General features: G+C 24.6%; 1 protein-coding gene across 4 annotated transcripts in view; it reads right to left on the reverse strand.

The window, feature by feature from the left end:
• Positions 1-15,037, reverse strand: part of LOC114128236 (potassium voltage-gated channel subfamily H member 8) — a 159,238-nt gene extending 144,201 nt beyond the window's left edge. For 2 of the 4 annotated variants that reach the window (XM_050199228.1, XM_050199227.1), the window contains exons 1-2: positions 14,244-15,037; positions 4,574-4,659 (exon numbers count right to left, since the gene is read on the reverse strand). In XM_050199228.1, coding sequence (XP_050055185.1) covers positions 4,574-4,649 — 76 coding nt within the window. In that variant the 5' untranslated portion in view covers positions 4,650-4,659; positions 14,244-15,037. The remainder of the gene's footprint in view (positions 1-4,573; positions 4,660-14,243) is intronic. The other 2 variants (XM_027992711.2, XM_027992710.2) reach the window with 1 other exon arrangement.
• Between the last annotated feature and the right edge of the window lie 10,059 nt (positions 15,038-25,096).

Below are 25,096 nucleotides of genomic sequence, written 5' to 3' on the forward strand. Positions count from 1 at the left end.
AAGACCGTGTCTTGGACTATATTTTCAACTGTTGAATGTTGATAGTATAACTGTTGCCCTTTGGCGTTAGCCCATATACGAAATATTCAAAATAAGAATGATAATTTTAAACATAATATCATAAAATAGCATATTTTTAAAATATATTATTTTTTTTTTATTATAGATGTATAAAAAATAACTTTTTTTCTTTTTTTACCAAGAATTCAATTACCTATGTATTTAAAATACTTTTAAAAAAGATCTTTAATAGACTAATAATAATATAACTTAGTTTTTTTTTAATGATTACTTTAACTAGAATTAAAAGGAAAAATTAAATACGTATATAAATTATTAATAATTTTTGTATGAATTAAGTGCATTAATTATTTAAATAAAATATATATTATATATGAATATTATACGAGTACATAATAGTACATAAACATGATAGTTTTTAAAACCACTTTAAAGGCAGTATAGTTCAATAACAATTGGTGATAATAAAATGCAACTACATTCAATAGCTCCGACATGTTATTAGTATAATATTATATACCTAGGTACATCATTTATAACGGTATAATTTAAATACAAAGTGTACAGAAATTTAAATTAATGTAGACGTAAGTACCTACCTACTAAATAATAACACATTTTTGAACATCAGAACCTATCATATTTATATCTAAACTTTTAGTGCTTTAAAATTAGGTTTTATGAATATATGCTAAATTTCTAAATGATGAAATAAAGGGAATACATATTATTAAGTTATTTGCTAAACTAGAATATACAATAACTCCTATACCTATAAATTGGCTATAATAGGATAAGAGCAACGATCATTAGTTACATATTAATTGGTACTTAAACTATAATCATGATTGTTTAAATATAACTGAAATAGTACATGTAACATTCTTAATTTTTCATAAATATCTAGAATCTATAAAATACCACATGTGTTTATAATTTATGTAATGTCGTATTATAATATAGTTCTATGAAATTATAAAATAGATTTTTGTCGCTTATGTAATAATGGTATTTTAATACGTAGGTAACAATATATTTTACTCGACTAATTAGTTAATAATCAAGAATACCTGACATGTTTGCTGACTAATATTGTACTTTTGCAAAATTAATAGACAAAAGACTATTATTATTTTATTATTATTAAATGTATATAATTATTGTTACAAATATTATAAGAAATTTAATAAAAACCAATATAAAAGATATAAAGTTATGTGATATTATAATGTACATTCACTACATTTTATATTTTGGCTATATTTTAAGCTTTTTGAAAAATCTGATTTTGATTTTTGAACTTCAAGTTCTTAATTGTAGACTTATATTAAATCCTAGCTGTGAGAAAATAAAACTTATTCAATAAAAATGAAACAATGGTTTTTTTTTTATTATTAGAATTAAATATAGATAATATATAAAATAGTAATGAAATAATTTTTCTGTGTTAAAATCTTATTACATAATATTTATCCTTTCCCAAGTAATGGTATTTCAAAATGTATTATAGATTTAGCCAGGCTTTAAAAAAAAATGAAGAACTTAATTCTTTAACTTTAATCTGAAAATATTAATGTCCAAAATTTTATTTAATAAAAAATAAATAATAATTTTTATATAAAGCTCAATTTTTTACCCGATTTGGTAATTTAAAATTGTATTTTATTACTTAATCTAAGAGTTAATTTTACTTTTCAAGTTCGGACACACCAGAATAATATTCTAATAATAATAAAACAAATATATCGGAAATCTCAATCATTTTGATAAATATTTTTTTTCCTTGTTTTAACTATTAAGTTTAAATTACAAAAGAATTAAAATTAACGGTTTTTAAATTATTCCCGTTTTAGACTGAGAAAAGTGGTGTGATCAAATATGTGATGTAATAGTTCTAAAATGAAGGGTTATTTTAATGAGTTATTTTGTTGGTTAAACTGTTTGCTAATAAAATAAATGTTCTTAGAAACGTTTTTATAATATATAAATACTGCAGACTTTACCTATATAGATTGTAAATTTTATTTATTTGGTACTTAAGACATTTTAAAGGTAATTTTTCGATCATTATATTGCTTTCCTAACGTGTGGTAAACATAAAGTATGTTCCTACCTCAATAAATGTGTGGTTGAAAATTAAAGTTAAATACGAGTATTATTTCTATACATTTTCTTTTCACTGAGAATTTTATTGTATCGAAAAAAGGTCTTAAAATGTTAAATATTGTTTAATCAGAAATCGGAATAAAAGTGTGATATAAATTTGAGATAATATGTTATGTATATGTGGTAGATATTTAAATATATATATACATAAAATAACTTTAGTACATGCATTTAAGTATGCTCAGTCAATATTTATAGTAAATCATACTATTATACACTTTAAGTAAAACTTGTAAGTGATACGAATAATACAATATACCAATACATTATATAATTATATTGATTGAACATTAAAAATATGTTTTACTACTTTTATTGTAAAATAAATAAATAACAACACGTTAAATATCATAATAGTTAAAGTAGACAAGTAATTATTATATTATGGTTAATACCATACAGGTAGTTTTTTACAATTATTTATTATCAAATACAATAAAGGTATTTAACATTGGTGTTATTATTTATTAGAATTTGATAATATTATTCTTACATTATTTTGTATAAATATATAATAAAAAGTCAAGGTAGAACGTTACCTTGATGAAAATTATTTAAACAATGAAAATTACTTCATTACTTAGCCAAAGGTACGTTTAATTATTCTCTATTAACTTATTTTGTTATAGAAGCATAATGAATGTGAAAATGCATTCAAATTCTGCCTTTAATTAATTTTTTATTTTCACTCAAAAAACTTTATTAAAACTTAATTTGCTTTTTTCTTAGAATGCAATGTGGTGAAGAAGATTGACTGAATACAATATACTTTATTATTCTGTATTATGATAAATATATTCAGAAACCTAAACATAACATATGTATGAATGAAATGTCTGCATTTGATAGTATTATTAAACAATTATCCTCAAATAATGATTAATTTTTCAGAAACAGAAAGTTGTTTTTAATTTTTTTTTTTAATTATTTTAAACATATTAATTAATAAAATATAACCACATAACAATTACAATTGATATTAATAGAACTTAAAGTTTTTAGATTTGTAATTGAACTATCAAAGTAAATTACATTATAAATTATATAAAAAAAAAAGAACAAAATTGAAAACAAACAATGTTTTTCCAAATAATTTATTTTACATATTTATAATTAGATGTAAAAATAAGAATAATAATTTAAAATATGGTTTAGTGTGAATTTTTGATAAAATTTAGTTTTGTGTTATAATGATGACATTTGTAAAGCTTTCCTATATGATTTATTGTTAATATATAATAATAATCTAATTTTAAATCATAATGCACTTCCTTTATTAACCACATTACCATAAAAAGTTAAACAAAGAACTGAAGACCTATATCAAACAGTAAGGGCAAACATATTATCTTTAGTAGTACTTTTTTCAATTTTTTTCTGTATTCGATATAATAAAACGATGAAATTATAAACACTTAATATTAAAAAAAAATTACGGAATTAGGGTATTTTATTAGTGTTAAAAACAATTTATAAATATAATATCGTGTATTTACACAAGATAATAATTTAAAGTCTAAAATGCCGAAAATTGAGGCTTATAAAAAATAATAATAATAACAGTTGGTGTGAACGTCTAAAAGACAACAAATGATTTGTTGAAAATGTAAAATGTTATGAACGACAAAATGGTTTTGGTATTCTGACTGATGACTATCGAGAAATACGTTTGGGATAAAAAGAACCAACAACATTTTGCAAAACCCCAGGAGGACAGATGGTTGAACCGAAGTAGCTCACTAGACAAGGATAAATGGAATCCGCCGGAAAGGTTGCTTTCGCTTGGGTAGGGTTGCATACCAGGCATATGACATTAATAACATTGTTTGAACAAAAGAGCTGAATCCATCGAATATTGGACTGGCTAAAATCGAATTCGTTTTTCCAATATTTTATTTTTCATTAAATTTTATTAGAAATCACTTAAAAACTTTAAAAAATCACAGAAAAATGCAAAAATATCTCCAAGTAAATGTATTGAATAAATACCATATAGTATAAGTGAGAAAACGTGTGATACAATTCTCTATAGAACTTTATTCAATTTAAAACAGATAATACTTTTAAAATTGTGTATGGAGTTATGTGCTATTTAAATATATATATTATGTTATATAATTTTTACTAAACATTAATCAGATATCGAAAAAAAAAATTCTGAACAAAGATAGGTTAACGAATATTAGTCTCACTTATAATACCCATAAAATAATTTAAATAAAACATTATTATCCGTATTAATAATTTACCTATTCTATAAATCATCTCTATTAAACATAATATTTCAATTCGAATGTTTAAAAATATCATTGACAAAAATAACTATTAGTATCTTATATATACCACACGAGTTATTAGTATTTTAATTATAATATTATGAACTTACGTGTGCCATCGAACCGTGTCGCGATTGTATCCAGAAATGTATTCTGAGGCGCCAATAATCCTTTTCTGGCAGGCATTTGTTATACCCTGAAAAAAATGTTGACAAATTTTAAATTGTGAAAGCTGTATATATTTTTAAATAAGAGAAAAAAGTTATATAAAATAAAATGTGATACGCAAGGGAAAAAAATAAACGAAAAATATGAAACGGAAGTTGTGGTAGGGATCTATTAGGTGTTTTTAAATATAAAAGCAGTGATAAATGATTAAATTTCAAAAACGATTCCAGGCAAAACATTTAATTCGAAATTGGTTGTGATTTTGCTTAAAATGGTTCTTTTCCAAATATTATATTAACATGATTTTTTCGAAAAAAAGATACCGAGTAATTCGATATTCAACTTATTCAAAACCTAACTCGTATACGATTTTGAACAATATTATATTTTATATAATTCAAATTTTTTTAAGAAATAGTAAATAAGCATTAATCAATAGTTTTAATATTTTTAAACCCAATGTGAAAATGGGTTAAATATTGCATTTTAAGTAAACACTTTACAATAATTGTAGTTACCTCAATCCAAATTAAATAATATTTTTTTTTTTTTTTATTCATTTAGCAAACTCAACTCTCAGTAGCAACTCAAGCTCAGATGAAAAAAATATAAAAGTAAATATTAACAGTTTTAACGAACAAAATATAGCTCAAAGATAATTTTATTTAAATAAAAAATTCCAAGATTCAAGATTCTTCTAATCAGCATACTTTACTAGTGATTATACGTCGAAATGTGTATGCTCGTGTATTCAAAAGTTAAACATAGCATATCAACATAGTATATGAAATAATTATTCAATTTTTACTTATAGCAACACTTGATTGAGTCTACGATTACCAATACTCACCGATATAATATATCTGAGTATTATGAATTATGATACAATAAGTAGTCATTCAAAATACTTATAATTGTTAGTACATGAGTAGTTAATATTGCTAGTAGTTCAATTATTTGAAACTTAATCAATATAATAAACATTTATTTATTTACTTTCGTAGAAACGGATTTAGAGTTATAATGCAAATTAAACATATTATTAGTTTATACAATAACTCATTGCTATCTAAAATAAAGATATAAATTATAGCATTCAGAAGGTATAAAACTACTAAATTTAATAAAATGAAATCATCATTTTCTGGGTAACAAACATAAATAATAGATTAGCAGGAGAATTTAGCATATTATTTTTATTAAATATTATTAAAGCAAGAAATGAATTTTTAATATTTTAAGTATTTATTTTAAAATTAAATATATTAGTTTAGAGAGGTCAATCATAACAAATATTAGATTGAGTAATAACTTAAGAAGCAGTACGATCGCCTTTCATTAAGTTGACAGATACTAAATAAGTTTAATATAGTTGGGAAGAGTCATAGATAGATCTATTTGTATTGTATTTTAATGCAAGAAAATTCAAACAACCATTTTGTACTCAAAAGTTTCGATTTGCTTGAATGTACCATTGATCCAAATCAAAGGAAAATATTTAAGATTAGATCGAACCCATTGATTTTGTTCATTTCATTCACAGTGAAAAATTACCTATTAGAGAAACGGATCTTGAAATGAATGACATATATATTTTATAAATCTAAGGTTGTGCATTGGTGTATTTTTAATCATCCCTATACTTGTATAGCTGGAAAAACTTGATTTGTGGTCAAATATTATAAATATTATGCCAAGATTATAACTACACACCATTACTAAAAAATTCAAATTAGGTAAAATTTTTACCATAATAAAATACATATTATAATTTTATTAAAATAATAAAAGACGAAAATATTATTTAATATTAAAATGAATCTTAAAAAAATATTTCTATTGATATTTTGCTTTATAATCAATAAAAACAACAACAAATAGTTTCAAGAACAAATCATAATTTATATTGTTGTCAAATACTTTTCGAATAAATATAAATTAAGCCAAACTTACATGAACATGACATTTAAAGAACATTAAATATTAATCTGATTCAAAAATATATTAGATAACTAACTAATATTCATAATAAAACTGAATTAATTTGGTATGAGAAAAATTTAAAAAAAAAACAAAATACACATACCTACTTATTCTGATGAAAACGTCATAAAAATAGTGAAATAATAATTCAAGCGAACACTTAATCGACTAAATAATTTTTGTTCGGAAGTATGCGCGAAAACAAAATTGCTTACGAAATTTAGTAGGTACTCGCAGAAAGATTTTAAGCTAAGGCATGCGGAACTGGCAACTGTGGTTTTTTCTGTTTTAACGATAGAAACAAGAAGCTTCACGAACGCAAATAATAATCATTATAAGTGCAAGGCATTCATAAGTCAGCCTATTCACAAAATCTGACGGCAAAACAAATCACCAACTAATAACGACGCTCGTTCAACCTGCTAATTCGACACTATGTTCAAATTATTTTTCAAAACATGCAAATCAGATTTTTAAACATTCAAAAAGACTAAGAGAACAATAAGTAGATCAAAAACTGCCAAGACAATGTCACAAATTGTTTAAGCTTTCCAAATATTTTTTTCTCAGATTTAAATTAATTTGTATGTATTATGTACGCGTATATATAAACACGTTTACATTCAATATTATTATAAGAACGTATAAAGTACAATTATAACCTTTAGACAACTCATAAATCAAAAATAATAATTTAATTCATTGCATTGTTTAGTGATTAATGTTAGAGAAACTATATAATTTATATTATTAAATTGGATGGGCCTTTTTCTTTTAAGTTTAAACTTATATTTTACTGTATTTAACTTAAAAAAATATAATTTTAATAATTAAAAAAAGTTTAGTAATTTCTTCAATAAACAATAACCAAAAACAGCGTATACACAAATTTACTTAGGAAACCATAATATAGTTTGAATTTATCGACACAGGTCTAAAAATAACCTATGCCAATAATTTTTCGTTAAAGCTTTATTGAAACTATGAATACACAATGTTCGATATTAATCTTCATTTTTCATTTTAATAATTTTAAATACAGATTGTAGTTTTGAAAACTGTAATACTGTAATTTAATCATTTTTTTATAATGTTATTTTTGTGAATTTTATAAATTATTTAATAAATTTATATAAATAAATATAATATATTTAAACGCCTATGGGTTATCAATATTTAAATTAAAAATGGTATTTCAATTAAATCATGTACTCTATATAATATAACGAAAATCAAATAAATATCTGGAAAATAATACACTGATTACAGACAACTCAAAGTCCTCTAACTCTGTAGAATAATAATAATACACTATAATATAATAATGAATTATTTTATGAAATTATATATTATCTTTCATATTATCTTAATAAAACAATAATGAATAAAGATCGATTTATAAACATTATTTAAACATTCATAATGTTTATAGAGCACTTAAAAAAATACATTATTCAAAACATAATAAATAGTTAAGACTTTAAACATTTATTCAAATACGATCGAATTTCACTAGAAAGAATTAAAATAGTAAAAAAAAAAATCTTAGTGAAGCCAATACATTTGCCAGTTTATTCAGTATTAAATAAAATTAAAAACTTGAGATAGTCGTGTAACTACTATAACACTACATGGATAAATAAAATTTGTTAGTTAGACTATTAGTAAAACTAAACAAATGATCACTGTGTTTTCAGTTGCTTTTTGATTTGTTAACAAACTCGTCACAATTACAGCGAACATCAAATTAACATAAATCAACAATCTTAAGTAGCATTTAAATATTCAAATTAAAATAAAAAGATTTCAGATATTGATGGTTGTGAGAGAGAAAATGTCTTGATACATACAGTAATAATATGTATCCATCATATCCTTTATAAATATATTTATACGTCTATTAGGTATAAAGTTAAGATATAACAATTAAGATACATTATATAATTTATTTTAATACTTTATTTTATTGAACAATAGTAATCGAAAAATCTATTACGCATTGTTAAGACAAATAATTTAAAACTACAATTATTGTTTTAATATTTTAAGGGACGTTAATAAGATATAAGTCATCAAATATATTTTAAAAAGACTATAATTGACAATATTATATATACAGAAAAAAAAACTAGCAATTCAAATAAAATTAACTTATAAAAATGTAAATCATAATCGGTAGAAATTATACAAATCACCAATTAAAGTACAATACAAATTTAGTAGAGATACTAAACGGCAATAAACAAGAAAGATTTGATATCAGCACAAAAACGATAAGTATAATACTATAAGTACCTGGAATAATCTTTATTTAGATGGTTATTACATTCATTAGTAAGTTTACATAACAATTTAACTTAGCACCTAAGTATAATTTGTTATACATTTCGTCTTTCAAACATTTTACACGCGTAGTCATAAATTGGAAAACCTTGACCGTGGCTGTAGTACGTGTGTCGGTTTAACACAGTTGTGCTAATTGGAACAGATACTACGTAACGAATTTGCTGATTGTGCAATGGTATTCAGGATAGAGATAAAATTGCAGTAAAATAAAGAGTATCCTTTACTAAAGAAAAGATACACACTAACAAAGCATTTTTCTTCGTTTATTTGGCACGTGGTATGTCCCTTAGGAAAGATAGAAAGGAGACAATATCGTCGATTTCAGCCCAAATCCCGAGACATTAATCAATCGGCAACCTGTTGGCCCGATAAAGTACTTTTAAAAGATATAACAAGACAACTAGGGAAGGGAGAAAAAATGCTTTGTAGACAAAATTCACAAAATAAGTTTATATTGTATATTTTCAATTTCTACTATAAAGATGTTATGTGAATTTGAAATTAAAATGTTTAGTTGTCCATCAATAAGCCAATTATAATACCATATCGCGCACAATTTTCTTAACAAAAAACACTAAGCAGATATTCAAATGAAAAATTATAACGTATCATTTTGTTTTTAAAATAAGATGTATATAAAAATATTACCAACATTTATTTTTAAAATAATAATAACAATAATTCTGATTTATTATAACAAAATTATAATATATACTCGTCATTTATCTATGTGGCTTTAAAATTAATTTTTTTTTTTTAAATTTAATTCAAACGTATGTATCAGGAAGAAAAAAAATTAAATCATGAATATACACATCGTGTAACAATAAATATCTTTACAAAAGTATAAGTAAAAGTAATAAGCCATATTTTTTAAATTTCAATTCATTTCTTTAGACTCTTAATTTATTTTAAACTCTAAATGAAGTAAAAATGTAACAATAGATTTTAGTATCTTTCAATGGTTATTTTCTGTAAATACCTTTTTTAGGCAATTTAAATAAGCCAAAAGTTCTATGAGACCATAAGCTTTAGTAAAGAAAAATACATTTCAAGAAATCCAGGCAAAATGTGGTTTTCTGAGCTCCACTCCAAATCGCTTTTGATATATCATTGCATTTAAATTTGTGATAGTATTACATCACTATCGTGTGCTAAAATTAACATAAGGAAGCGATATATACTTGTATAATATATATCATATACATAACACCCATATAAAGCAGTTGATTTATTTACGCCCACTTTTATTTAATTGTCTAGAGCACTCTTATCATTACATACCTTTGGCATAACGTTAAAAAAAAAATCATATATATCAAGTAAAAACACATTAAATAATAGTAAAGTTCATGTAATAAACCTAACATATTTGTATAGATACATACATGTATTAACCAACTAATAATTCTTTACAATAGTGCAGTACTCAATGCACAATGGATGTATTATAGGTAGGAGGTATTTTGTTATTATTGTTATTTATATTGTTACGGTGTTGGATTTGAATACATAATAATATTATTTACTTTATCAATACAAAAGGTTTTATCTTAGCGCTCATACCCAAACCTTTTGAATCCTATGAAATAACACAAGAATTATATGATCCGTTCATCAAATAAATTATTTTTAAAGAAAAAAAAAGGTTGTTTGAAAATATATATAACCCAGGTATTTGTATTGTGCACGCAGCATATTTTTGTTGCAATTAAGTCTGAGTTCTTCTTATCTACAGAAAAAAATATATACAAAATCAAAATACAATAAACAATAATTTTAAATCATCCTGGAATTAAGCATAAATAAAGAACATTTTTAATCATACTCTAAACATTTTATTTTTTTACCTTTTAAGTAGTTTTAACAAAAAATTATTATTATTATTAGCACTTAAAATAGTAATGATAAAAACCTTGAAAATAGATTTTCGGTGTCTATAATATGTTCATAGTTTCAGTTTCAAGTGTGACTCTTCGTTGAATAGGTCACTATAATGAATGTGTTAAGTTTAAATTCAATGATAAGTCATTGTATGCGAAAAACAATTCTAAACAAAAGAAACTGGTGATCAGTATATATTTCTAAGCACAGTTTATGATGTTATATTGTATTTGTATTGTTATTAGTATTTTCTAAATCTGTATATTAAAATAGTTTTTGCCAAAATATCTCGTTCATTTTATAAGTATTTTATAAAGCATAGTGATGAGCCCATAGAACAACGTGAATAGGTTTATATTGTGAAAAAATCTCAAAACTATTCCAAATATTTTTAAATATTTCTTAATGTATAAAAATAATATAATATTATACCATTTGTCCAATAAGAAAAAGTTACAACAAAATAATTAAAATCATCAGGGAAAAAATCGACATTTTTCATTTAATTTCCAATTTAAAAAAAATTTACAAATAACTAATGATGTGACTGCTGTCAAAACAACTTAAAACCATACATTAAATTTTCAAGCTTTTTGACTAAACTATTTTATCAATATAAATCGAAAATAAACAAAAAAAAAAGTATGTCAATAGCTCAAAAAAAAACACACACACACATATTATTATTGTTAAACTAATACGTTCCATTACTCTTTCAAAGTCTAAAATTATTTGAATTAAAAAACTAAAATAAGTACTATTATATTTTCAATCAATGTAATATTTTTTATTATTTAATAAAAATGTATTGTTATTTATTTATAATAATTATGTAATATTAATTTTTCGTAACGAATATACCAAATCAAATGTAAATTTCCATTAACGAATAACATTAGAGATCCCTTTTTAAAAATGATCGTATGAAAATATATTATTCATTTAATACCTAAATAATTCCCTTTTTTCGATTATGAAGATTGGCAATTATATCGGTAAGTTGGTGTCTTTCGTTTAGGATAATAATTGATGATATTGATGTTAAACTAAAAATGAAGATATTTAATACCATAATTTGTAACAATTTTAATACTATCTATTTTCTATCCATGATATTTAACATTTGAATTAAATTTCTGAAAGACGAGTTCAATTGTTCATATTTATTTATTTTTTTAATTTTATTTAAGCAGGTTTCTACGTATAATAAACATAGTAAATAAAAATATTAAAAATATATTATGATGGTATAATGTTCTGATATCAACAATAATCTTCTTAGTTTCGTTTTAAATGTTTATGTTTATTTTTTGCTAAGAAGCAGTATTACCCACTTAATATTTTTTATTCACTTTAATATTTTAAAGTTGATGAATAATATCGATAATCGTTAAAAAAAAATACGTATAATACGATTTCTAAATTATATAAAAACAGAACGTATAGATGATAATAGTTTTTTATTGAAGTTTTCATTTGCACTTGATCCGACAAAATCGCCTGTGTATATACTGTATATGTTTTTAATTCCAGTTAACAGAAGTATCGATGAAAAGTTTTAGTTCAATTTATTACATTCACTTTTCAGGTATGCCTGAATGTCTCTCGAGAGAGAAAAACTGAGTTTTAAAAGTTATTTTATCCTACCGTCATGAAATCATATGTCAAGAGAGCAAAGTCTCTAAGACCCAAATTATTATACGAAATTTTTTTAAACTCTAATAAACCATCACAGTATAATTTTGAAATACAAAAATTATGTAAAAGCTTTCATATAATAATGACAATGATTACATTTTTGTATTGTGAATATCAAGTTCACTGAACACTTTAAATATTAAAACTTTACATTCAAGTTAATTGTAACACATTACTCGAGATTAGAGGATGACCCCAGAGATTAAATAATCATGTCATAATTCACAATAATACATTGTAATATACTAACATAACAGCAAAAATTTATTTTGTAAACATTTTTTAAAAATGTCATTTTTTTGATAGATTTATATTATACCATACTAAATTCAGTGAATTTTAAAACAATAATGCTTATATTCTAAGCTTTTAAGTTATTAAAATAAAATTAAATATATACAATATACATACTCTAGTTTATCTTCAATTTTAAAAGTTTCTGGAAATAATATCTAGCTTGAAGTTAGTAGTAACTATTAATTTGATAATTATCATTAAAATTAATCGGAAAAAAAAACAATTTTTTTTTTACTTTAGGAATCAAAAAGTTAATCACCAAAGAAATCAAAAATATGATCTTAATATTTGATATCATCATTTTAAACATAATATTAAAATTGTCAAAAGGCTTTGGTACCTACTGTTTATTTACATTTAAAATTAACGACTTTTTATCATAATTAATATTTATGTTAATAAAATAACTTTATAAGTTTGAAATTTAATATAAGTAGCTTAATAAGTTATTTATACGGCAATTAAAATATAATAAAAATATAAGGTGACAATTTTTTTTTATATATAATTGTTTAAAGTTCAAATTTTAATAAAATTCGCATTATCCATACTCAAAAATAATTCTAAATAGTAAATAATAAATAAAGTATTATATTTTTGTAAATTCACGAATTATTTTTAAGATCCGTCAACTGTAAGGCAAAAATTAATTTTATAATAAAGTATTTGACAAATCAACATTTAACTTTAACTTTATTCAATCATGAAATACCCTGACGAAGGGTAATTGTTGAACATTATTAACTTAACAATCAATTTCTGAAATTGTTGGAAACTTTTAATGTCCTTTTATAAATGTAGTAAACATTTTTTATGATAAATCGTCGTTCAACAGGTTTTGATTGATTCGGTCGTTGGTTTCTTTCAACAGTAGATTATAGGAAGTTATGTAATACATTATTTGTATTTACACTCTATTGAAACTTAAAATACGATATTGTTCTGTGAACTATGAAGTGTATAAACCGCACATGTGTAGTTCCGTATCGTAATATTAATAATAATATGATCACCGTCGTTTATTATCTCATATAATTTTTCCGGCAAAACCCAGAACGGTTTTTTTTCGAAACCATAATATAAAATACTGGCTTAAAAATAAATAAATAAACAGAGTTAAAGACTTCGCGTCGAGCTGCGGGGGTGAGCGGGTTATTTTATTACTATTATTATTATTATTATTATCATTATTATTGTAATGTCAACCCATCTCCCCTCACAGGGCCGCTTTGACGCCGGTAAAACAGAACTGTAGTTATGGTCATGGCACACGGCGGGGAAAGTGGTGTGCGGAGATAGTGGTTACGACGTTTATTACTATCGTTTTATCATCTAACAGGTAGGCCAGTATGCGTATTACAGTAGCACATATCAAAGTATAAGAAAGGGTTTACGGGGGCTTACCTGACGAGAGAATATTGTACACGCGCGCGCACGGATAACGCGACGACGACGGGCGGCGATGGAAGTGGCGCCGATCGTTGGCAGTGGCGTCGGTGAAGACGAATTTATATATATATGTATATTATATAAATATATATATATATATATATATATAAATATATGTGTGTGTATAAACAATAATGTGTATTATTTTAAAACGACGACGATGAAAATAATAAAAATAATATAAAATCGAGTGGGACGCGAATTTTAAAGGGATTGGGGATGGCAGGTGACCGTCATAATCGCATCACTGCGGGTGCACCGACATCGGCCGAGTGTGCAACAGTCGTCATGGTTGCAGCGGCAGTGGCGGCAGTGGCGACGGCGACGACGGCGACGACGACGACGACGACAACGACGACGTCACTATACGATAACGCTGCGGCTGCGGCCGCGACGGTGGCGGCGACCAACCCCGATCGTCGTCGCCCGAGCGGGAGAGTAATCGGCGGCGGCGGGGGTGTGGTAAGCGGGAACAGATTTAACGGCGATGAGCACGCGGGAAACGTCGTCGGCGGCGGCGTCGACAGCGGGCGCTGATGTGGTCTCGCGAGCGTGTTGTAGGCGCGTCCTATGTGCGGTGCACAGCGCCGTTAACGAGATACTGCCGACGACGACGACGACCACGGCGGCTACGACGACGACGACGACGACGACGACGATGACGGCGGCGGCGGCTGGTGATGCTGCTGCTGCTGCTGCTGGACGCGATAGCAACAGCCAGCCTCCGACGAGCCCGTGCAACCCTAGGCAACGCAAGCGCCGCCGCCGCCGGTGGTGTACGTTATTATCATCATTATTATATCGTACCTGCAGAGGTGTGTTTTGTTTATTTGCATTTTTGTTTTTTTTTAGTTTTTTTTAGTTTTTTTTTTTTTTTTTTCAGGTATATAACGGACGTTTAGCGATTATTATTCGCGACGCGGATTAACGCACAGATATTATTATGAACGAACGCGCGCGTACGACGCGATTTTATCTCTCTATAAACGCAATATAGACATTAAAATAATATAATATAATATATGACCGACGTATCGTGTTGTGAAAAACTACGATTCGTGTGATATCGATACCCCGAGTTTCTTCGCGGAGTCTTCTTATGAGGTTTTAGAATCAAACGATTGAGAACGCCTTCGTAGCCTGCAGAGTGAGAGGAGGATCTACGTAAATCGCGTCTTATTACAGACGATAAACGAAAACAATTATTTTCAACGTTTTCCGCATTTGATGGGTTAATAATAAAAATAAAATTATAATTTAAATACGTTGATTATGAGTTATTGACGAAAACATACATAGTTATAATAGGCACACGAGTAGTACTTTGACACTTGACGTGATTTACAAAATAAATAATTGTCCGCCCTAGACTATAGTGAGTATTTAAGAATAAGGTAAGCATAAAATGAAGTAGCGTCACTATTTCATCCGTGTTTAACAATACAGGCATAATTATAAATTATAAGATGCTAGGTGTCGTCTTCCATCATACCATAAATAACCTCCATAATTAGTCTAATCTATACACACTCCAAAACGAGTATTATCATAAATGTATTTATAGTACTTAAAAGTTTCTCGAGATTTTACTTTTAATATTTATATTATATATTTTATGAAATTATACATACATAAGTATATATTAATTTAAGTTTTAAGTACCTTAAACCTCAAGCACTTAGCACTGACGACCTTTAAGAGTATATATGACTCTGGATTTGGCTACCGGATCAATTGCTTCTTAAGCCCTCTCCACTAAATATGACAATATTCTGAAGTCTAGACAGTATAATAGTTTCTTAACGATAAATACAAGTTACAAAAATACAAATACAGTTAATTGCTTGAGTTTAATAGACTGGTTAAAAATGAAACAGGAATCCTACATGGACTTCAAAAAAATTCTCTGCTTTTTTAATAAAATATTATGTACAATTAACTGAGAAAACATCAAAACGGTCTTGTATATTATGTAAATCGTTATATTAAAAATATAAAAAAAAAAAATAAAAAAAAAATGTAAAAATTCATCAAACAAAAACTATTAATATTACACGTTGTAACTTTATTCTACTTTCCACTTTTTTTTTTTTACGTTGCGAAATTAATATATATTAACTGTTTTTTTAAATAAATTAACAAACTTTAATGCAAAAAAATTTCTTTAAAATTTACCTTCAGTCTTTATATTGTTTTGAAGATAAATTTAAAAATTCCAATGGTTTTATAAAATATCATGAAAGAAAGAATAATAGAATTTTTGAAACATATTATTTGTTGAAAACACTCAATAACTAATGAAATAATTTGACTGCGTAAATAATGGCAATTAAATAAAATGATAATATTATTACAAAATGTGTATGCACCAACCTGTAGCTCACTTATAGCATACATGTACCTCCTACCTGTAGGTTAGCTGGTTAGATGTTTGTACTACGTTCTATACAATTCTATATGTTAACAATATTATTTTATTTATTTTTATTAGGTTAATTATTTAAAGTATTTGTATACAGATATTATTTTAAGGACCTATGTATTTAATATGGAAATATACTATTATGTAATTAAAATATTTTCTTATTAAATTGGAAAAAAAAATAATAAAAAATTTAATTATACAGTTAAATTTATTATTTTTAATTTTCCCTTATAGTATATCCCTATGTAATCGTACTATACCAGATTTTTTTTCTTTCTAAAATAAAATACAACGAAATTGTTCATTGATTGCATAATACAATTTATTATTCTCATCATATTATCATAATATTATACTACCTTATTAATCTAAGTAATTACATTTTTAAATGAATCGTAGAAGTATCCACATATTATAGGAACAAGTAAAATTAATATTAATTAATAATTAAATTTGTAAAAGTCATATACATTTTCAAAAGCTCGGTTGAGTTAATTGATTTACCGTTTGTTGATAAACTAATATTAATAATTACTAACCCAATAAAATGTAACTAATCAAACACGACAAATAAATTGTATTTGAAGGAATGATTATTTTTACTTTTACTTTTAACTATAATATTTCTATATTTTATGTGACTTTATAAGTACTACTATAATAACAGGAAAAACAATTATTTTAAAATCCTAATTATTAAGTGTGATAAAAAAAAAACCCATTCATAACTATTTTCATATTACATGCATTAATCAAAACAATGAAAAAGTATGATCCATACCGATATTAGCAGTTGAACTATTATTGAAAAGTTTGACGTATTCACTTCAACAATTGCCGATTCTGACTTCTAACGTGATTACAATCAAATCGTTTTCACAAGGCAAACAAAAGACCAAAGGACAAAATATTAACAATTCGAAAAAATAGCACTTGTTTAAAACGAATGAATTGTGTTATTGCTATTATCATGATTATTGTTCAAGCATAAGTTATAAAATATAAAATAATAACAACAATAGAATAAGAGAAAAAAAAGTTTTAAAAAATTCTAAGTAATTTTAAATTTGTAACCTTGTCACCTACTTTCGAAAAGTATAAAATTATAATGTATTCTAACTTATAAAATACCTATTTTTCACATTAATATACTATATTGATTTATTTGTAAATATATTATATTATATTAATTAGCTAACAGCTTTAATTCATCTTTGTTTTACTATTATAATATTATAGGAATATAGCCGATTAATCTTTTACATACATATAACATTTCAATAATTACAGTAGGTGCCTACTGCACAATCTCGATTTTCAGACTATAAGAGCAGAGTAATAGTTTTAAGACTCATTAATTAATTAAATTAATTAAATGTAAAATTATCGATTAAAAAATTAAACCTTAGAATCTGACCTAGGCGTTGAGTGTCACTGAGTTATTTTAATTCAATTATACACAATTGCATACGAAAAACAATTCTGAGTGGAACAATCTGGTAGCGTATATTTTTAAAAATATTATATTATTATTATATTATTTACTATTAGTAGTTAATTTTTTTTATTAGTTATACGTTCGGTTGAACTAATTGTTATAGCCAAAAATAAATCCCCTAATATGTTAAAATATAATAATTATTATAATATTGTCCGGTACAATATTACTAGTTGTAATAACTATTATTAATCAATACTGACGTATACACTCAACCGGTATCAATGAGTTGAATTCGTGGTACTGTGTTTTTATAATACTCTTATTCACTCTATAGAGTCCGGCAAACAAACTGATTTTATTTACACAGATTTCAGTAAGACTTTCGACTCTGTAAACCATTTTGTTCTTATTAAAAATTAGGTTTGTTTGGTATACAAGATATCTTAGTTTAGTTCTTACTTAGTTGACAGATCTTAACAAGTAAAAATCAATGGCTTTTTGTTAGGTACCTTTCCTGTCTCTTAATGTGTGTCCCAGAGTAGCCACTTATCTCCGTGGTTGTTTGCCATCGTCTTAATTGATGTACGTAATTGTTTTAAATTTTGTGATTATAAATTATTTGCTGATGGTCTAGAAATTTATGTAACTGTATCTTCAACTAATGACTAACTTACTTCAAGATGATCTGGACAGGCTTAATGTTTTTATAACGGGCATGAATTAAATAAAGCTAAATACATATTTAAAAATGCCATTTTTTCGTTCTAATATACGACATGAATAACGGCAATTATAATATTATCGGTGATTGAGTAGTCAAAATGTGGAGGTGGTATTTAGCTAAATTTATTTATTTTTTCCATATTGAATATATTGTATGCTCGAAAACATTTAGAAGTCTTGGTTTTTAATTCGTAATACGGATGAATTTAAAAACGAGCCGTGTCTTAAAACATTATACACCACACTAGTTATACCAATTTTAGAGCTCTGTTCCATTCTTTGGAATCCCTTACAAATTAGCCTTATTAAATCCCTTGAACGCGTTCAAAGGAGGTTTTTACGTTTTATCGCGTACAAGAGAAAATTACACGTTAACTTTAATTTGTCAGCAACTATTTCTTTATCGTCAACCCAATCCAGCCTTAACTTAGATTCTCTTGATTCTACACTCAAATCTACAAATATTTGTTTTATGCGCAAATTAATTAAAGGCATTATATCCTGTCCGAATTTATTACATTCTTTAAATTGTAATGTTCCTTAATATAATTCACAATATGAGTAATGTCTACGTGTTCAATTGTATATAATAATCCCTTAGATCGTATTGCTAGAAAATATAATGAATTAAAAATACTTAGATTTATTCCATACATGAGATTTACATTTTCTAAGCCAAGTTTCCTTAATCTGTTTAACTTTATTATTTGTTATATTATACAAACTGTTGTCGTTAATTTATTATTATTACAATTTATTTAAAATTATATAATGTACGATAAAATACTCTATTTTATATATAGTAAGATATATTATTTTAAATTTACCTATACTCTACTTGAGCCTTACAGACGTTTATAATAATGAATAAATAAATAAATAACTTGAAATTATACATAAATATTTAAAAAAAATACTTTATGTTAACTAAATAATTACTTTAATTTTATTAACTTTTGAACTTCAGATACTAATAAATTTATTATAATCCAAAATATTTAATCATATTTTAATCAGAAAAGGATACGTACTTCGGTTTTAACCAAATTTAATTAAAATTTAAATAATACAAACCAACAAAAAGAATAGTGAATTCTTTTATATTTTATCAACATTTTTTGATAAAATAAATAATCAGATTACTTAACAAATTATGGTTAATCAAAAACCAATAATTATGATGCATCATGTTTATCATCTCATTTACGACATGTTACCTATTAAATAAATATATAAACAAATAATATAATATATATTATATTAAACATAAAATCAATATTACTAATACCTACATAATATACAGTTTAATAAATACGTATATGTACCTATATATTAATCTACTGATAGGTAAACTATCAAAATTAAAAATAATAGTAAAATACTTATTCTTGTATAAGGTTTAATATAACTTTTGAACAATGATAAATACTTAAAATAGATTTACCAAATTCGTCAATGATAGATACAAATATTCAACATTTTCGTTTATACATTTTAAAGCAAAAGGTTTTAATCAATAAACCTCAATGAAAATTTAAATTTCATAGTTCATCAAAACACGTATCCCTCAGATTACAATGGGAAATTTTTGCTAGACATTTATTAAAATGTATTTCTAAACAAAATAAAGTACTGGAAAAGAATACTCGGAACGCTCGGAATAACAGCTAAACAAATAAAAAGTTACAACATAATAGATTGGGTTCGTTTAAAAGTTTGAAAAAAAGCTTGATACAATGGATTGAATCATTTGGGTGATATATATAGGTATATATATAAAGGTATAAAACTTCAGATTTTGTTTAAAAAGTTTCTTTTGATTTGACCAGAAGTTTACAGTTCTAATTCCTAAATACAATTATTTTTTTCAGTATAGTTGAATTCTTTGATTTAACAATTAATGAAATCATTAAATAGATATAAGTATTATCTATCTCTAGAAAAATATTACACTAGTTGTTATAATTTTTTCTAGACAATTTCAACATTCAACAACCGAATAACATAAATTTTAAATATTAAATGAATTTAATCAAACAAAATTAAGTACCAATAATATATTATGGTTACCATAAACGAAAATATATTAATATAAATACTTTTATATAATACGACCACCAGTTATAATCAAGATGCAGTGTTATATAAGTATATTGATTATGAAATGTTATCTCAATATTATATAATTGTTAATATAAACGGGGGGAATGGATCGAATGCTTGCGAATAAATACATTTTATATACCACACTAGACTTCTAATATAATTAATTTCTTGACTTCCTATGAATTCTCGCAACTTGCCATTGATTATTCATGCTTTGTGTGTCGGCTTGGCGGCTTCCTACCATGAGTTACATTTGATTCATGTGTTTCCAAAATCTAAGTATGCGTGGCTTAAATCCTGTTGTGTTTAATTTTTAAATTTTTAATTTTTTAACATTGTATTATATAAAAAAAATTATTATTATTTTACCATACTATGTTTTTATTAGATTAAACAATTTACTCTCATAAATTTATTTACTATTTTAAAGAGTAAGAAGTTATGCTAACTCTATTAAGAATAGGAACATTGCGATATGTATTAATTTATGACACAAATCATTAAGTAATCTATTAATTTTTTTTTAATCATGAAATATTTTTTTAATAGTGTTCATAATACTATTTTATAATACATTTATAATAATATTATTTCATATAAATGTTTAAGACAATCGTGCAAAAAATTGTAACCTTCGATCAATCAAAATATCACGTAAGCACCAGTTGTCTGAATCCATATTATTACGTTTAATTATCTGACTACCGAGTATGATCAGCGTATCATCATCGTGAACGCTATAACTTTTGTTATAGTATGTATTACAATTTATAAAAGACTGTTTATTAAAAAACTTCATAATTTTACGACTTAAAAAATTTTTCAAAAATATGTTACAAGTTTACAACATTATTTAAATTATATTATACTTTCAATTGGTTTTAAAATAAATTTATTTATAGATGTTTTCTAATTTTAACGATTGTATAAGAACTAATATAATATTAGATTCATTTGAAGTGACCTAAGCGAAACAAGTCCTCACTTATAATTCTATAGGTATCTACGTTTTACTATCAGCTTGGATATTTTAAAACTCTTAAGTAATAGAAAATATTTTTCAATAATAAAATATGCAAAGTTTTGAATTGAAGGTTGAGAATTTTCAATGGAAAAGTAGATAAGGCTTGAACTTTTCAGTACTGGATTTACATTGAAAGCCAGCTAGTAACTATTATGGATTTGTGCGATGGATTTCAAAACTAGGGTTTTATAAAGAAAAAAAAACATAAATTATATAAAAAAAACAAAATAATGTTATTCTTCAATAATATTATGTTTTTTTTTTCTTAAAAGGTTTTGGAAAGTATCATTTTAATATTTAAATATAAAATATATATTCTGGAATATATTATTAATATGTTAAAAATATTTTTGTATTTTAAAACCGTAAAATGAAAACTTCTTTTTAAATTGTTAACTTACAAGATTTCCTGTAAGAATGCATAATATCTTTCAATATCCATTATTTGTGAGTAAATAACAATTATAATAATTATTGTATTTAGAATTATTTCTATACATTTTAGAGTGATACCTATACCTAATAATCATTATATCATAATAATGTTAACATCATTCTTGACAATTATTTATACTTTCATGAATTCATATATTTCACATTAATCATTTTATGATTTTTTTCAATTATGTTTAAAAATATTCAATGAATGGTTAGATACATTTAAAATTATAATCCATGATATTGTCTAGTATATTAATTAATAGTATCATTTATAAATTATATTTTCAATAAGTTAACACAATACAATAAATAAATAATATAAGTTATAACATATTGTATGTTCTAAACTATTATTGTCAGAACTATAGATGTTTTATTGTGGTATTTTTAACTAACTGTTAAAACTTTAAATACTTAAAACGTCTTTCTTGCAGATGTTTACATCGTGCGCTACACTACGTAAAAAATAACTACAAAAATTGTAACGAAAAAAAAAACACTAAACCGCAATACACATTACGCATCAAACACACACTCGCCACTCGCTCACACAATCAATTTAACTTTTTTATTGGTCATCAACAACAATTCATCGACACAATAATTCAATACTAATGATTGCTTCTAACTGATAATAATAACACGAATTGTTAGCGTTGTTTAACTGCGTCAAATACCTATACAGAGTTGAATAACTATCATAGGTACATTATAATTATTGTTAAGTAAATCTAATCACATTAACACGGTTCAAACATATCGATTGACCCCCCTCCCGCCCTCTTATCCGGCTATTTTAATACGTACAATTGTTTTTTACTCTTACACAAATGTCCATTGGATCATTTATTAAACTTTGCCAGAGGAAAAACTATATTTAAATAATATTATATAGATGTTTCTGCACTTTTTTTCACCATAATAACCTCGAAATTTCCTGCAAATTATCACAATAATATTCCACTGGTCTCAATCACTTCATTCTCCAACTATTATACGGCCTACATATCACAGAATGTAAGTTGTGGTATAATATATAGTATTACCGTTACTGTATATACTTTAAGCAACAATAACTTACATCATATAGTATATACCTATATATCTACACTATATTTAATATTATTATAATATTATTCTGATACGCTTGATTTGTTTCCTTATAATATATAGTGTTCTGCACTTCTGCTGCATAAATATACACCACTCAGATTGCTCCCCATGAATGTTAAACTGATTTTTATTTTATTATCAATCGACATCAGTACTATATTAACTAATTCCCCAGTCGAAACTTATCGGAGAAAATAATAAAAAAATATTACTTATTATTAATATTTCATATCAAACGTTTGTTTCATTGAATCGTATGCATGCGTCTATTATTATATTATTCGTATGAATGTAATGAGTTTAATGTTTGTGGGAACGAAAACACAAGTTGTATTTATTCACCCGGTGATGATAACAAAATCATCTTAATATACCCTTATTTAAATTTATGTTTAATTTCCCTTATTTCAAATAATAATAATACAATTTACTTCCCTGTAACTCGTGAGAAAATATTTAGCTCCATCATAATTTCGTCTGTATTTAAATATCAAACCTTTAAAAGAATATCACATGGAAGCCACAACTTACAATAAAAGTACTATAAATGTATAATAATTAATAAACACCAACAGTTAAATTTCATCTATTAATATTTGGACCCACCTATTGTAACTCATAACTATAATTAGATTAACGTTTTAATATTCAATAATGGTTTTGAATAATTTTAAAAACATTACCTTACAAAAATTACATTTTCAATTTTTAAGAAATAAAAATTTTAATTTGTCAATCGAATAATTTTTTTAAAAAAAAATTGAAAATCTATTTTTTCTTCGTGTGTTTTACTTAAACTATACTTAGGTACCGTGTCTATATTGAGAATAAATAATATTTTGCTTTAAATTGAATTTGAAAAATAAAAATAAATATACTTTTTTACTATAATATATTATATTAATACATTAATTTATTTATATTAATCTACGATTGCTTTTATGAAACGCATATACTTAATATGTACATATTTTTATAATTTCTATCTTATTCTCATTACGGTATTCTGATGCATTTATGATACAAAATTAATAGTATCCGAGTTTAAAGTATTAATATACGTTATCCTTCAGATGAATAAAATCCATTAGTATTAAAAATTATAAATAATAAAGTTTCAATTATAATTTAATAACGTTTACACTTGCTTTTAATTAAAACACATGTTTATCCAATTATATTAAAATTCTATATTATTCAAGGTAATCTATATAACTTCAAAGCCGATTTTTGTGTTTTTATTACCTTATATAATTTGAAATATTTAAAATATTAATTTTTACCTTTTTGATCATTTAGAATCTATTATACATATATTATTTGATATGAAAATTTATTTATATTAGATCACAATTAATGTAAAAATAAGTATAAAAGCCGAGTCTATAGTGTCCATCAAAATATTAATTATAACATCAAAGTACATTATTATATTAAAAATATATTAATACACATTTTAGATTCCGAGAGAAATGATCAATGTATTGGTATTACCTATATGTTTTTCATTATTATTGTTTTGTGTCTATGATTGG

The sequence above is a fragment of the Aphis gossypii genome, chromosome 2, assembly GCF_020184175.1.
Source record: "Aphis gossypii isolate Hap1 chromosome 2, ASM2018417v2, whole genome shotgun sequence".
Classification (NCBI taxonomy): domain Eukaryota; kingdom Metazoa; phylum Arthropoda; class Insecta; order Hemiptera; family Aphididae; genus Aphis; species Aphis gossypii.